Source organism: Pseudophryne corroboree, chromosome 9 (assembly GCF_028390025.1).
Source record: "Pseudophryne corroboree isolate aPseCor3 chromosome 9, aPseCor3.hap2, whole genome shotgun sequence".
In the NCBI taxonomy this organism is placed as follows: Eukaryota; Metazoa; Chordata; class Amphibia; order Anura; family Myobatrachidae; genus Pseudophryne; species Pseudophryne corroboree.
In genome coordinates this window covers 95,141,203-95,156,496 of record NC_086452.1, presented here as the reverse complement: position 1 = coordinate 95,156,496, position 15,294 = coordinate 95,141,203, and the positions used below count along the sequence as shown (strand labels likewise).

The following is a 15,294-nucleotide window of genomic DNA, read 5'->3' as shown; positions in this document are numbered from 1 at the left end:
CCTTGTACTGTCAGCTCTTCCGGGCACAGTTTCTCTAACTGAGGTCTGGAGGAGGGACATAGAGGGAGGAGCCAGAGCACACCAGAATCTAAATTCTTTCTTAAAGTGCCCATGTCTCCTGCGGAGCCCGTCTATTCCCCATGGTCCTTACGGAGTCCCCAGCATCCACTACGGACTACGAGAAATAGATTTACCGGTAAGTAAAATCTTATTTTTAAAGTTAAAAAAGTGGGAATTTGGGCCCGACCCCTGGGACACCCCCTTTAATGACTAATTAGGCACTTTAAAGTTTTTAATTGCCCATTATTTTTTTTATAGAAAAAATGCAAAGTGATGGAAATTGGGGTTCAAGGTTTATTGAGATCTTTATGAGAGAGACAAGTGTTTTTAGGCCTGGAGGTGGGAGTAATCTGTTGTTGTTTTACTTTTTTTTTTTTTAAAGTCACAAAAAAAATTTTTTTTTTAAAATGACCCAAATGGATACTTTATACCCATTTTCATGGACCCATAATTTAACGAGAGCACTTATTTTGCACAAAAAAGTTTACTTTTTATCATTTGTTTTCACTTTTTTTTTTTTTAAATGCATGTAACAGCTATTTGACCCCATTTAAGTCCCCAAATCTCTCTATTATGACCTCTTATACACTACTGTACTGTTATCCTATATTAGTTTAGCATTTTTTGGATACAGGCTGATTTCCCCATGTTCACCTACACTTTTCACTGATTTTGAACGCAATAATTATCGCGCGAATCCCGTTTTATCGAATTTAGAACAGGATAGGTTGAAAAATGGGAGCCAAAGAAACTGTTTCCGATGCCATTTGAGGGCGATAGCCACAAACGCCTTTTGTGGGAAAAATTGCAGCGTTTTAATTTTATAGATGGATAGAAGGTTGTTTCCTGTAGTAGCTCAGTGATTGTCAGTGCGTTGTAGACCACCTCTTACTGTAATTTTGTACAGGAAAGAGAACATTGATTGCAGTCATGGATCCCAAGCCCCAAGAGGAGGATGAGGTCATGGACCAGTTTATGGATAAATTCCAAACCCAGAAGTACGAAGGAGCATTTAGTGAGGACAGATGGGAGGAGGTAAGACTGAGTCATGAATATAACTGCCCATGTATCTCACAGTTTACATAATTTGTCACCATGCTACTTTTATATAATAAAGTATAGGGCGATACTGAAAAAATGCTGCTCAGAAGATAAAGTAGAAAACAGCATCTGTTAAAAAGTAAAATCTGATGTAAAAATATCCTCCAACTTCCATTACACACGGCAGTTCCTGCAGATTTTTTATAATGAACAAAAACAATAATGCTGTTACAGTAAATCTAGCTTAGAATGTCAGTGATGCTTACTGAGACATCACCGGGCATGACCCTTGGTGTTCCAAACATCTGCCAACTGCACACATTTCTATTACAACTACTTGGAACTCCCTGCATGTTCCAGATCAATGAGCAATATCTGGCAGGCCAGCTTCTTGGAACTCCCTGCTTGTTCCAGATCAATGAGCAATATCTGGCAGGCAATTAGGGTGTGTCTGTGCAAGTTATAGCTGGCAATGGGGTTAAGTCTCTGCAGTATGTGGATTGGGTAGTTGCTTGCATTCAGGTGGCATTCCTCAGTAACAGCAGTGTATAAGCCAGCCAGCCAGCTGTCTATATGCAGAGTAACTTTCTAGCAGTAATGTTGGGATACACGGAGGAGAACTGCTCTAGTACACACTGCACATGAAAAGCATGCATGTGACCTTGTTCGTGTTTTCCTGTGAGGTTCTAAAATACATTTCTCTGACGTCCTAGTGGATGCTGGGACTCCGTAAGGACCATGGGGAATAGCGGCTCCGCAGGAGACAGGGCACAAGAATAAAAGCTTTAGGATCAGGTGGTGTGCACTGGCTCCTCCCCCTATGACCCTCCTCCAAGCCTCAGTTAGATTTTTGTGCCCGAACGAGAAGGGTGCAGGCTAGGTGGCTCTCCTGAGCTGCTTAGAATAAAAGTGTATTTTAGGTTTTTTATTTTCAGTGAGTCCTGCTGGCAACAGGCTCACTGCATCGTGGGACTGAGGGGAGAAGAAGCGAACTCACCTGCGTGCAGAGTGGATTGGGTTTCTTAGGCTACTGGACATTAGCTCCAGAGGGACGATCACAGGTTCAGCCTGGATGGGTCCCGGAGCCGCGCCGCCGGCCCCCTTACAGAGCCAGAAGAGCGAAGAGGTCCGGTGAAATCGGCGGCAGAAGACGATCCTGTCTTCAGACTAAGGTAGCGCACAACACCGCAGCTGTGCGCCATTGCTCTCAGCACACTTCACACTCCGGTCACTGAGGGTGCAGGGCGCTGGGGGGGAGCGCCCTGAGACGCAATATAACAGATAATACCTTAGGTTGGCAAAAGAATACATCACATATAGCTCTTGGGCTATATGGATGTATTTTAACCCCTGCCATTTTTACAGAAAAGAGCGGGAGATAAGGACGTCGTGAAGGGGCGGAGCCTATCTCCTCAGCACACAAGCGCCATTTTCCCTCACAGCTCCGCTGGAAGGACGGCTCCCTGACTCTCCCCTGCAGACTTGCTACAGAATCAGGGTAAAAAAGAGAAGGGGGGGCACTATTGGCAGCTAAAAATTATATAAACAGCAGCTATAAGGGAATAACACTTATATAAGGTTATCCCTGTATATATATATATAGCGCTTGGTGTGTGCTGGCAGACTCTCCTTCTGTCTCTCCAAAGGGCTTGTGGGGTCCTGTCCTCTATCAGAGCATTCCCGGTGTGTGTGCTGTGTGTCGGTACGTGTGTGTCGACATGTATGAGGAGGAAAATGATGTGAAGGCGGAGCAATTGCCTGGGTTAGTGATGTCACCCCCTAGGGTGTCGACACCTGACTGGATGATCGTATTTAAAGAATTAAGTGATAATGTCAGCACTTTGCAAAGAACGGTTGATGACATGAGACAGCCGGCAAATCAATTAGTGCCTGTCCAGGCGTCTCAGACACCGTCAGGGGCCCTAAAACGCCCGTTACCTCAGTGGGTCGACACAGACCCAGACACAGATACTGAGTCTAGTGTCGACGGTGAGGAGACAAACGTAATGTCCAGTAGGGCCACACGTTACAAGATCACGGCAATGAAGGAGGCATTGAACATTTCTGACACTACAAGTACCACAAAGAAGGGTATTATGTGGGGTGTGAAAAAACTACCAATAGTTTTCCCTGAGTCAGATGAGTTAAATGAGGTGTGTGATAAAGCGTGGGTTTCCCCCGACAAAAAACTGCTAATTTCTAAAAAATTATTGGCACTATATCCTTTTCCGTCAGAGGTTAGGACGCGTTGGGAAACACCCCCTAGGGTAGATAAGGCGCTCACACGTTTATCTAAACAAGTAGCGTTACCGTCTCCTGATACGGCCACCCTCAAGGAACCAGCAGATAGAAGGCTGGAAAATATTCTTAAAAGTATATACACACATACTGGTGTTATACTGCGACCAGCAATCGCTTCAGCCTGGATGTGCAGTGCTGGAGTCGCGTGGTCGGATTCCCTGACTGAAAATATTGATACCCTGGATAGGGACAATATACTGTTAACTATAGAGCATTTGAAGGATGCATTACTATATATGCGTGATGCACAGAGGGATATTTGCACCCTGGCATCAAGAGTAAGTGCTATGTCCATTTCTGCCAGAAGAGCGTTATGGACGCGACAGTGGTCAGGCGATGCGGATTCCAAACGACATATGGAAGTATTGCCGTATAAAGGGGAGGAGTTATTTGGGGCTGGTCTATCGGACCTGGTGGCCACGGCAACGGCTGGAAAATCCACCTTTTTACCCCAGGTCACTTCACATCAGCAGAAAAAGACACCGTCTTTTCAAACTCAGTCCTTTCGTTCCCATAAGTACAAGCGAGCTAAAGGCCATTCCTTCCTGCCCCGGGGCAGAGGAAGGGGAAAAAGACTGCACCATGCAGCCGCTTCCCAGGAGCAGAAGCCCTCCCCTGCTTCTGCCAAGTCTTCAGCATGACGCTGGGGCTTTACAAGCAGACTCAGACATGGTGGGGGCCCGTCTCAAGAATTTCAACGCGCAGTGGGCTCACTCGCAAGTGGACCCCTGGATTCTACAGGTAGTATCGCAGGGGTACAAACTGGAATTCGAGGCGTTTCCCCCTCGCCGGTTCCTGAAGTCTGCTCTACCAAAGTCTCCCTCCGACAGGGAGGCAGTTTTGGAAGCCATTCACAAGCTGTATTCCCAGCAGGTGATAATCAAGGTACCCCTCCTACAACAGGGAAAGGGGTATTATTCCACGCTGTTTGTGGTACCGAAGCCGGACGGCTCGGTGAGACCCATTTTAAATCTGAAATCCTTGAACACTTACATAAAGAGGTTCAAGTTCAAGATGGAATCACTCAGAGCGGTGATAGCAAACCTGGAAGAAGGGGACTATATGGTGTCTCTGGACATCAAGGATGCTTATCTCCACGTCCCAATCTACCCGTCTCACCAAGGGTACCTCAGGTTTGTAGTACAAAACTGTCATTATCAGTTTCAGACGCTGCCGTTTGGGTTGTCCACGGCACCTCGGGTCTTTACCAAGGTAATGGCCGAAATGATGATTCTTCTTCGAAGAAAAGGCATCTTAATTATCCCTTACTTGGACGATCTCCTGATAAGGGCAAGGTCCAGGGAACAGTTAGAAGTCGGAGTAGCACTATCTCAGGTAGTGTTACGTCAGCACGGGTGGATCCTAAATATTCCAAAATCGCAGCTGATTCCTACGACACATCTACTGTTCCTAGGAATGATTCTGGACACAGTCCAGAAAAAGGTGTTTCTCCCGGAGGAGAAGGCCAGGGAGTTATCCGAGCTAGTCAGGAACCTCCTAAAACCAGGCCAGGTGTCAGTGCATCAGTGCACGAGGGTCCTGGGAAAAATGGTGGCTTCTTACGAAGCGATTCCATTCGGAAGATTCCATGCAAGAACTTTTCAGTGGGATCTACTGGACAAATGGTCCGGATCGCATCTTCAGATGCATCAGCGGATAACCCTGTCGCCAAGGACAAGGGTGTCTCTTCTGTGGTGGCTGCAGAGTGCTCATCTACTAGAGGGCCGCAGATTTGGCATTCAGGATTGGATCCTGGTGACCACGGATGCAAGCCTGAGAGGCTGGGGAGCAGTCACACAGGGAAGAAATTTCCAGGGCTTGTGGTCAAGCATGGAATCATCTCTTCATATAAACATTCTGGAACTAAGGGCCATTTACAATGCCCTAAGTCAAGCGAAACCCCTGCTTCAGGGTCAGGCGGTATTGATCCAATCGGACAACATCACGTCAGTCGCCCACGTAAACAGACAGGGCGGCACGAGAAGCAGGAGGGCAATGGCAGAAGCTGCAAGGATTCTTCGCTGGGCGGAAAATCATGTGATAGCACTGTCAGCAGTCTTCATTCCGGGAGTGGACAACTGGGAAGCAGACTTCCTCAGCAGACACGACCTCCACCCGGGAGAGTGGGGACTTCACCCAGAAGTCTTCCACCTGATAGTAAACCGTTGGGAAGAACCAAAGGTGGACATGATGGCGTCCCGTCTAAACAAAAAACTAGACAGATATTGCGCCGGGTCAAGGGACCCTCAGGCAATAGCGGTGGACGCCCTGGTAACGCCGTGGGTGTACCAGTCGGTGTATGTGTTCCCTCCTCTGCCTCTCATACCAAAGGTACTGAGAATCATAAGAAGGAGAGGAGTAAGAACTATACTCGTGGCTCCGGATTGGCCAAGAAGGACTTGGTACCCGGAACTTCAAGAGATGCTCACGGACGAACCGTGGCCTCTCCCTCTGAGAAAGGACCTGCTCCAGCAGGGGCCTTGTCTGTTCCAAGACTTACCGCGGCTGCGTTTGACGGCATGGCGGTTGAACGCCGGATCCTGAGGGAAAAAGGCATTCCAGATGAAGTCATCCCTACCCTGGTCAAGGCCAGGAAGGACGTAACCGCAAAACATTACCACCGCATTTGGCGAAAATATGTTGCGTGGTGTGAGGCCAAGAAGGCCCCTACAGAGGAATTTCAACTGGGTCGTTTCCTCCATTTCCTGCAAACAGGACTATCTATGGGCCTAAAATTAGGGTCCATTAAGGTTCAAATTTCGGCCCTGTCGATTTTCTTCCAGAAAGAACTGGCTTCAATGCCTGAAGTTCAGACATTTGTAAAAGGGGTACTGCATATACAGCCTCCTTTTGTGCCTCCAGTGGCACCTTGGGATCTCAATGTTGTGTTGAGTTTTCTAAAGTCACATTGGTTTGAACCACTCACCACTGTGGACTTCAAATATCTCACATGGAAGGTGACGATGCTGTTAGCCCTGGCTTCAGCCAGGCGTGTGTCAGAATTGGCGGCTTTATCATATAAAAGTCCTTACTTAATTTTTCATTCTGACAGGGCAGAATTGAGGACTCGTCCTCAATTTCTACCTAAGGTGGTTTCTGCATTTCACATGAACCAACCTATTGTGGTACCTGCGGCTACTAGGGACTTGGAGGACTCCAAGTTGCTTGACGTTGTCAGGGCCCTGAAAATATATGTTTCCAGGACGGCTGGAGTCAGAAAATCTGACTCGCTGTTTATCCTGTGTGCACCCAACAAGCTGGGTGCTCCTGCTTCTAAGCAGACGATTGCTCGTTGGATTTGTAGTACAATTCAGCTTGCACATTCTGTGGCAGGCCTGCCACAGCCAAAATCGGTAAAAGCCCATTCCACAAGAAAAGTGGGCTCATCTTGGGCGGCTGCCCGAGGGGTCTCGGCTTTACAACTTTGCAGAGCAGCTACTTGGTCAGGGGCAAACACGTTTGCAAAATTCTACAAATTTGATACCCTGGCTGAGGAGGACCTGGAGTTCTCTCATTCGGTGCTGCAGAGTCATCCGCACTCTCCCGCCCGTTTGGGAGCTTTGGTATAATCCCCATGGTCCTTACGGAGTCCCAGCATCCACTAGGACGTCAGAGAAAATAAGATTTTACTTACCGATAAATCTATTTCTCGTAGTCCGTAGTGGATGCTGGGCGCCCATCCCAAGTGCGGATTGTCTGCAATACTTGTATATAGTTATTGTTACAAAAATTCGGGTTATTATTGTTGTGAGCCATCTTTTCAGAGGCTCCTTTTCGTTTTATCATACTGTTAACTGGGTTCAGATCACAAGTTGTACGGTGTGATTGGTGTGGCTGGTATGAGTCTTACCCGGGATTCAATATCCTTCCTTATTATGTACGCTCGTCCGGGCACAGTATCCTAACTGAGGCTTGGAGGAGGGTCATAGGGGGAGGAGCCAGTGCACACCACCTGATCCTAAAGCTTTTATTCTTGTGCCCTGTCTCCTGCGGAGCCGCTATTCCCCATGGTCCTTACGGAGTCCCAGCATCCACTACGGACTACGAGAAATAGATTTATCGGTAAGTAAAATCTTATTTTCCCCCATTTATTACAGGAGTTTGACAAGGTTCCAATGTTTATGAAGAAAGCACCTGATGAAATTGACCCAGAGAGAGCACCAGAGTTGGCCTGCATTCAGTCTATGCTGTTTGATAGTGAAGGTATAACCGGTTATATGCAGTATGACGGTGGTAGAGTTTGGGTGCACACACAGGGAAATGAGCTAGAATCGTTACCATGATGAGTGTGTGCTGCTTCTCTTTCCTCTGTGCACCAATGACTTACTCCATGCGTAAGGAGGAGGTCAGCTCTGCTCCAGATTTAAAGCATAGCTGACTTTTACGTAATAACCAAATATTACATATGGTACCCCTGTACTCCCAGCACAGAGCACTACAGCTCTATATGTGGTAGTATTTATATGTGTAAGTTGTAGCTATGTAAAAGAAAAAATAGGATTTTAATTACCTACCAGTAAATCCTTTTCTCGTAGTCCGTAGAGGATACTGGGGTTTCATTTAGGGGTTTCATGGGGTATAGACGGGTCCACTAGGAGCCATGGGCACTTTAAGAATTTGATAGTGTGGGCTGGCTCCTCCCTCTATGCCCCTCCTACCAGACTCAGTCTAGGAAACTGTGCCCGAGGAGACGGACATACTTTGAGAGGATAGATAAGGATAGTGGTGAGATTCCGAACCAGCACACACAGCCAGAGGAAAGCTAAGCTAACCCAACTTTAGCAGGAACAGCAACTGCTGAACCAACATTAACAAAGTAACAGTGCAGGAAGAACAAAGCACCGGGCGAGCGCCCAGTATCCTCTACGGACTACGAGAAAAGGATTTACCGGTCGGTAATTAAAATCCTATTTTCTCTTGCGTCCTAGAGGATACTGGGGTAAAGAGCCCTTTAGGGAAACACAGAGAAATTTGAAGCCATCCCCCACCGCGCTCTTATCGCTAATGCCAAGTTTAGCCGGGTCGCTAACTAAGTACCCTGATAGGGGACTTTGCTCCCCCCTGCTATGACCCCCTGCTACCGCTGAGGTAATCTGGAGTCACACAGGTGGAGCTGCGCGTCCCTGTCAGTCAGCGTCTGTGTCCACTGCAGAAGGAAAATGGCGCTGGTGAGCTGCTGGTTCCTCTCATAGTGAAGCAATAGCAATAGCGCGCAGTCTGGGTATTGGCTGAGGTAATCTGTTCCTTAAAATGGAGAGAAAACAGTTTTAAGGCTGTTTTTGCCAGTGTGGGTACTGTGTACAGTGTACTGAGACACAGCTGTGTACTATGGAGACGCGTTCCATCCCGGTTAGAAGCCGTGCGTCTCCGTACCCTCATGCCGCCATAATGGCCGGCGACCCGCTAGTTGGGACGCTGGCTTAGTACTCGCCACTCTTCTTTCTTCTGGCTCTGTTAGGGGTGGTGGCGTGCTGCAGGAATGTATGCTCGCCATGGTGGGGCTTGCAAATAGTTCCCTCAGGAGGTCAGTGTCCTGTCAGCAGGGAACGGGACCATTAACCCTTCAGGAGGTTTGGCCATTCCCTCCCCCCCAAGTCCCACGAAGCAGGCAGGCTGGTGCCAACCAGTCCTGCCTGAAAATAACAAACAAAATAAATGCAGAAAAGTCTTCAGGCGCTTCCCAAGCGTGACCGGCTCCTCCGGGCACATTTTCTAAACTGAGTCTGGTAGGAGGGGCATAGAGGGAGGAGCCAGCCCACACTATCAAATTCTTAAAGTGCCCATGGCTCCTAGTGGACCTGTCTATACCCCATGGTACTAAATGGAACCCAGTATTCTCCAGGACGTAGGAGAAAACAAGTGTAAAGTGTATCTAAATTGTAGGCCTACCCTATTTAAGTGGATTTTATGTATTAGTTGTGCTTTCCATTATAAGTATACTGTACAGTGACATGTTGACATATTGCCATGCCGAGTCCTACAAATCTAATTCTGGTTTGGATTTTTTTTAAAACCTGTCTTTCATGTGTGTTTTCAGGTGCAAGTTTTCTTTTTGTAAAAAATATTGTTTCACTAAACATATATTCTCATAGGCTTACCCACAAAATCCACAGTATTGTACAAAATAATAAAGAAAAGACATGCGGTATACAGGGTCATAAGCATGTATGGGCTGCAGGGAGTCATTTAGGGTGTATTGACCTGAAGTGCTTATGTCACTTGTAGATACAGCCCTCTTCCAGCTTGGCAATGTAAAGTGCCCGCAAAGCTGGATATCAGGATTATATTACTGGGCATGACTGTAGCATGTGGAGGCACAAGGCCTGTACTGGGGAGAACGTGAAGCATCTGTCAGGTGGATTTGCCATTTTTCAAGATCAATTGCAGAATGCATTATACAACATTCTAAAAACTAATGCACAGATAATTGTACTGTAACATACAACAACCAACCAGAGGTTTCCTTTCATTTACTAAACTGTATTAATTAAAATCTGGCTACTGTGGGTTACTTCCGCTTATTGTGCACATTTGCCTGTTTTACAGTTCTTGTAACGGTCCCTAACTCGTAATTATATAATTCATTACTAGGTGACTAATCATTAAAGATCCATTGTTTGGTAGAGCACTGTTCTTCTCTGTCTGCCCATTCCCTGTGGTCCTCCAACAGAACACGCCACATCCTATAAAGAAGAGGGGAATGAGTACTTTAAAGAAAAGAATTACAAGAAAGCCATCATTGCTTATACAGAGGGCATCAAGAAGAACTGCAAGGACCCGGAGCTGAACGCGGTTCTGTACACCAACAGAGCTGCCGCACAGTTTTATATAGGTAGGTGCACATTGGTGTATCCTATAAAAAAAAAAAAAAATGATAGAGATATTTTTTTCTTTTTTTAAAAAACATTTTGGTAATGTTGTAATTTTATTAAATGAGCTAAAAGAAAACCAACCAATCAGACCCCAAGAGCAGTGTCCAGTTAGCTGCTGTAAATTGCTGTGGCTAATTATCTCATCCAGGTCTATCCTGTTAGCCTTGATAACAGCACTTATCGGGGATTTGATTTCGCCAGCCTCAGGCAGGCAAAACCAAATCCCCAGTAAGTAAGTTTCTCTGACGTCCTAGTGGATGCTGGGGACTCCGTCAGGACCATGGGGATTAGCGGCTCCGCAGGAGACAGGGCACAAAATTTAAAAGTTTGACCACTAGGTGGTGTGTACTGGCTCCTCCCCCTATGACCCTCCTCCAAGCCTCAGTTAGGTTTTTGTGCCCGTCCGAGCAGGGTGCAATCTAGGTGGCTCTCATAAAGAGCTGCTTAGAGTAAAAGTTTTGATAGTTTTATATTTTCAGTGAGTCCTGCTGGCAACAGGCTCACTGCAACGAGGGACCTAGGGGAGAAGAAGTAAACTCACCTGCGTGCAGGATGGATTTGCTTCTTAGGCTACTGGACACTAGCTCCAGAGGGACGATCACAGGTACAGCCTGGATGGGTCACCGGAGCCGCGCCGCCGACCCCCTTGCAGATGCCGAAGTAAGAAGAGGTCCAGAAACCGGCGGCTGAAGGCTTTTCAGTCTTCATGAGGTAGCGCACAGCACTGCAGCTGTGCGCCATTGCGCTCAGGCACACTTCACACCGGCGGTCACTGAGGGTGCAGGGCGCTGGGGGGGGCGCCCTGGGCAGCAATGTTAATACCTTTCTGGCTAAAAAGAATACATCACCTATAGTCCATGAGGCTATATGGATGTATTTCACCCCTGCCAGGTCTCAGAAAAACCGGGAGAAGAGCCCGCCGGAATAGGGGGCGGGGCCTATCTCCTCAGCACACAGCGCCATTTTCCTACACAGCTCCGCTGCTAGGAAGGCTCCCAGGCTCTCCCCTGCACTGCACTACAGAAACAGGGTAAAAAACAGAGAGGGGGGGCATTTTTTGGCGATATTATATATATTTCTCTGACGTCCTAGTGGATGCTGGGGACTCCGTCAGGACCATGGGGATTAGCGGCTCCGCAGGAGACAGGGCACAAAAATAAAGCTTTAGGATCAGGTGGTGTGCACTGGCTCCTCCCCCTATGACCCTCCTCCAAGCCTCAGTTAGGTTTTTGTGCCCGTCCGAGCAGGGTGCAATCTAGGTGGCTCTCCTAAAGAGCTGCTTAGAAAAAGTTTTTAGGTTTTTTATTTTACAGAGTCCTGCTGGCAACAGGCTCACTGCAACGAGGGACTTAGGGGAGAAGAAGTGAACTCACCTGCGTGCAGGATGGATTGGCTTCTTAGGCTACTGGACACCATTAGCTCCAGAGGGATCGAACACAGGCCCAGCCATGGAGTCCGGTCCCGGAGCCGCGCCGCCGACCCCCTTGCAGATGCCGAAAAGTGAAGAGGTCCAGAAACCGGCGGCAGAAGACTTTTCAGTCTTCATGAGGTAGCGCACAGCACTGCAGCTGTGCGCCATTGTTGTCACACACTTCACACCAGCGGTCACGGAGGGTGCAGGGCGCTGCGGGGGGCGCCCTGGGCAGCAATGAGAATACCTTGTTCTGGCTAAAAAATACATCACATATAGCCCCTGGGGCTATATGGATGTATTTAACCCCTGCCAGGTCTCACAAACACCGGAGAAGAGCCCGCCGAAATAGGGGGCGGGGCCTATCTCCTCAGCACACAGCGCCATTTTCCTGCTCAGCTCCGCTGCGAGGAAGGCTCCCAGGACTCTCCCCTGCACTGCACTACAGAAACAGGGTAAAACAGAGAGGGGGGGGGCACTTTTTTGGCGTTTTTTTATATATTAAGCTGCTATAAGGGAGACAACACTTCTATAGGGTTGTTCCTATATATTTATAGCGCTTGGGTGTGTGCTGGCAAACTCTCCCTCTGTCTCCCCAAAGGGCTAGTGGGGTCCTGTCTTCGATAAGAGCATTCCCTGTGTGTCTGCTGTGTGTCGGTACGTGTGTGTCGACATGTATGAGGACGATGTTGGTGTGGAGGCGGAGCAATTGCCGGTAATGGTGATGTCACCCCCTAGGGAGTCGACACCGGAATGGATGGCTTTGTTTATGGAATTACGTGATAATGTCAGCACATTACAAAAATCAGTTGACGACATGAGACGGCCGGCAAACCAGTTAGTACCTGTACAGGCGTCTCAGACACCGTCAGGGGCTGTAAAACGCCCTTTACCTCAGTCGGTCGACACAGACCCAGACACGGACACCGAATCTAGTGTCGACGGTGAAGAAACAAACGTATTTTCCAGTAGGGCCACACGTTATATGATCACGGCAATGAAGGAGGCTTTGCAAAAAATTATTAGCATTATACCCTTTCCCGCCAGAGGTTAGGGCGCGCTGGGAAACACCCCCTAGGGTGGATAAGGCGCTCACACGCTTATCAAAACAAGTGGCGTTACCGTCTCCTGAAACGGCCGCCCTCAAGGATCCAGCGGATAGGAGGCTGGAAACTACCCTGAAAAGTATATACACTCATACTGGTGTTATACTGCGACCAGCCATCGCCTCTGCATGGATGTGCAGTGCTGGGGTGGTTTGGTCGGATTCCCTGACTGAAAATATTGATACCCTAGATAGGGACAGTATTTTATTGACTTTAGAGCAATTAAAGGATGCTTTTCTTTATATGCGAGATGCTCAGAGGGATATTTGCACTCTGGCATCGAGAGTAAGTGCGATGTCCATATCTGCCAGAAGAAGTTTATGGACGCGACAATGGTCAGGTGATGCGGATTCCAAACGGCATATGGAAGTATTGCCGTATAAGGGGGAGGAATTATTTGGGGTCGGTCTATCGGATTTGGTGGCCACGGCAACAGCCGGGAAATCCACCTTTTTACCTCAGGTCCCCTCCCAACAGAAAAAGACACCGTCTTTTCAGCCGCAGTCCTTTCGTTCCTATAGGAACAAGCGGGCGAAAGGACAGTCATATTTGCCCCGAGGCAAAGGAAAGGGTAAGAGAGTGCACCAAGCAGCTTCTTCCCAGGAGCAGAAGCCCCCCCCGGCTTCTGCAAAGCCCTCAGCATGACGTTGGGGCTTTACAAGCGGACTCAGGGGCGGTGGGGGGTCGACTCAAGAATTTCAGCGCACAGTGGGCTCACTCACAGGTGGACCCCTGGATCCTGCAGATAGTATCTCAGGGTTACAGGTTAGAATTCGAGAAGTTTCCCCCTCGCCGGTTCCTAAAGTCTGCTCTGCCAACGTCTCCCTCAGACAGGGCGACGGTATTGGAAGCCATTCACAAGCTGTATTCTCAGCAGGTGATAGTCAAGGTACCCCTCCTACAACAGGGAAAGGGGTATTATTCCACACTATTGTGGTATTGTGGTACCGAAGCCGGACGGCTCGGTAAGACCTATTCTAAATCTGAAATCTTTGAACCTGTACATAAAAAAATTCAAGTTCAAGATGGAGTCACTCAGAGCAGTGATAGCGAATCTGGAAGAAGGGGACTTTATGGTGTCCCTGGACATCAAGGATGCTTACCTGCATGTCCCAATTTGCCCTTCACATCAAGGGTACCTCAGGTTCGTGGTGCAAAACTGTCATTATCAGTTTCAGACGCTGCCGTTTGGATTGTCCACGGCACCTCGGGTCTTTACCAAGGTAATGGCCGAAATGATGTTTCTTCTGCGAAGAAAAGGCGTATTAATTATCCCTTACTTGGACGATCTCCTGATAAGGGCAAGGTCCAGGGAACAGCTGGGGGACGTAGTAGCACTAACCCAAGTAGTGCTGCAACAGCACGGGTGGATTCTGAATTTTCCAAAATCTCAATTGACCCCGACGACACGTCTGCTGTTCCTGGGAATGATTCTGGACACGGTTCAGAAAAAGGTGTTTCTTCCGGAGGAGAAAGCCAGGGAGTTATCCGAACTTGTCAGGAACCTCCTAAAACCAGGGAAAGTGTCTGTGCATCAATGCACAAGAGTCCTGGGAAAGATGGTGGCTTCTTACGAAGCGATTCCATTCGGCAGATTCCACGCACGAACTTTTCAGTGGGATCTGCTGGACAAATGGTCCGGATCGCATCTGCAGATGCATCAGCGGATAACCTTATCGCCACGGACAAGGGTGTCTCTTCTGTGGTGGTTGCAGAGTGCTCATCTGTTAGAGGGCCGCAGATTCGGCATACAGGACTGGGTCCTGGTGACCACGGATGCCAGTCTGAGAGGCTGGGGAGCGGTCACACAGGGAAGAAACTTCCAGGGAGTATGGTCAAGCCTGGAGATGTCTCTTCACATAAATATACTGGAGCTAAGAGCGATTTACAATGCTCTAAGCCTGGCAAAACCCCTGCTTCAGGGTCAGCCGGTGTTGATCCAGTCGGACAACATCACGGCGGTCGCCCACGTAAACAGACAGGGCGGCACAAGAAGCAGGAGAGCAATGGCAGAAGCTGCAAGGATTCTTCGCTGGGCGGAAGATCATGTGATAGCACTGTCAGCAGTGTTCATTCCGGGAGTGGACAACTGGGAAGCAGACTTCCTCAGCAGACACGATCTACACCCGGGAGAGTGGGGACTTCATCCAGAAGTCTTCCACATGGTTGTGAACCGTTGGGAAAAACCAAAGGTGGATATGATGGCGTCTCGCCTCAACAAAAAACTGGACAGGTATTGCGCCAGGTCAAGAGACCCTCAGGCAATAGCTGTGGTCGCTCTGGTAACACCGTGGGTGTTCCAGTCAGTGTATGTGTTTCCTCCTCTGCCTTTAATACCAAAAGTACTGAGAATTATACGGCAAAGGGGAGTAAGAACGATACTCGTGTCTCCGGATTGGCCAAGAAGAACTTGGTACCCGGAACTTCAGGAGATGCTCACGGAAGATCCGTGGCCTCTACCTCTAAGACGGGACCTGCTTCAGCAGGGACCGTGTCTATTCCA

General features: G+C 48.3%; 1 protein-coding gene across 2 annotated transcripts in view; it reads left to right on the top strand.

The window, feature by feature from the left end:
- TTC4 (tetratricopeptide repeat domain 4) overlaps positions 1-15,294 on the top strand; it is a 67,788-nt gene that overhangs the window by 7,276 nt on the left and 45,218 nt on the right. For both annotated transcript variants that reach the window (XM_063939658.1, XM_063939659.1), the window contains exons 2-4: positions 968-1,095; positions 7,500-7,605; positions 10,073-10,234. In XM_063939658.1, the coding sequence (XP_063795728.1) occupies positions 991-1,095; positions 7,500-7,605; positions 10,073-10,234 (373 nt within the window). In that variant the 5' untranslated portion in view covers positions 968-990. The remainder of the gene's footprint in view (positions 1-967; positions 1,096-7,499; positions 7,606-10,072; positions 10,235-15,294) is intronic.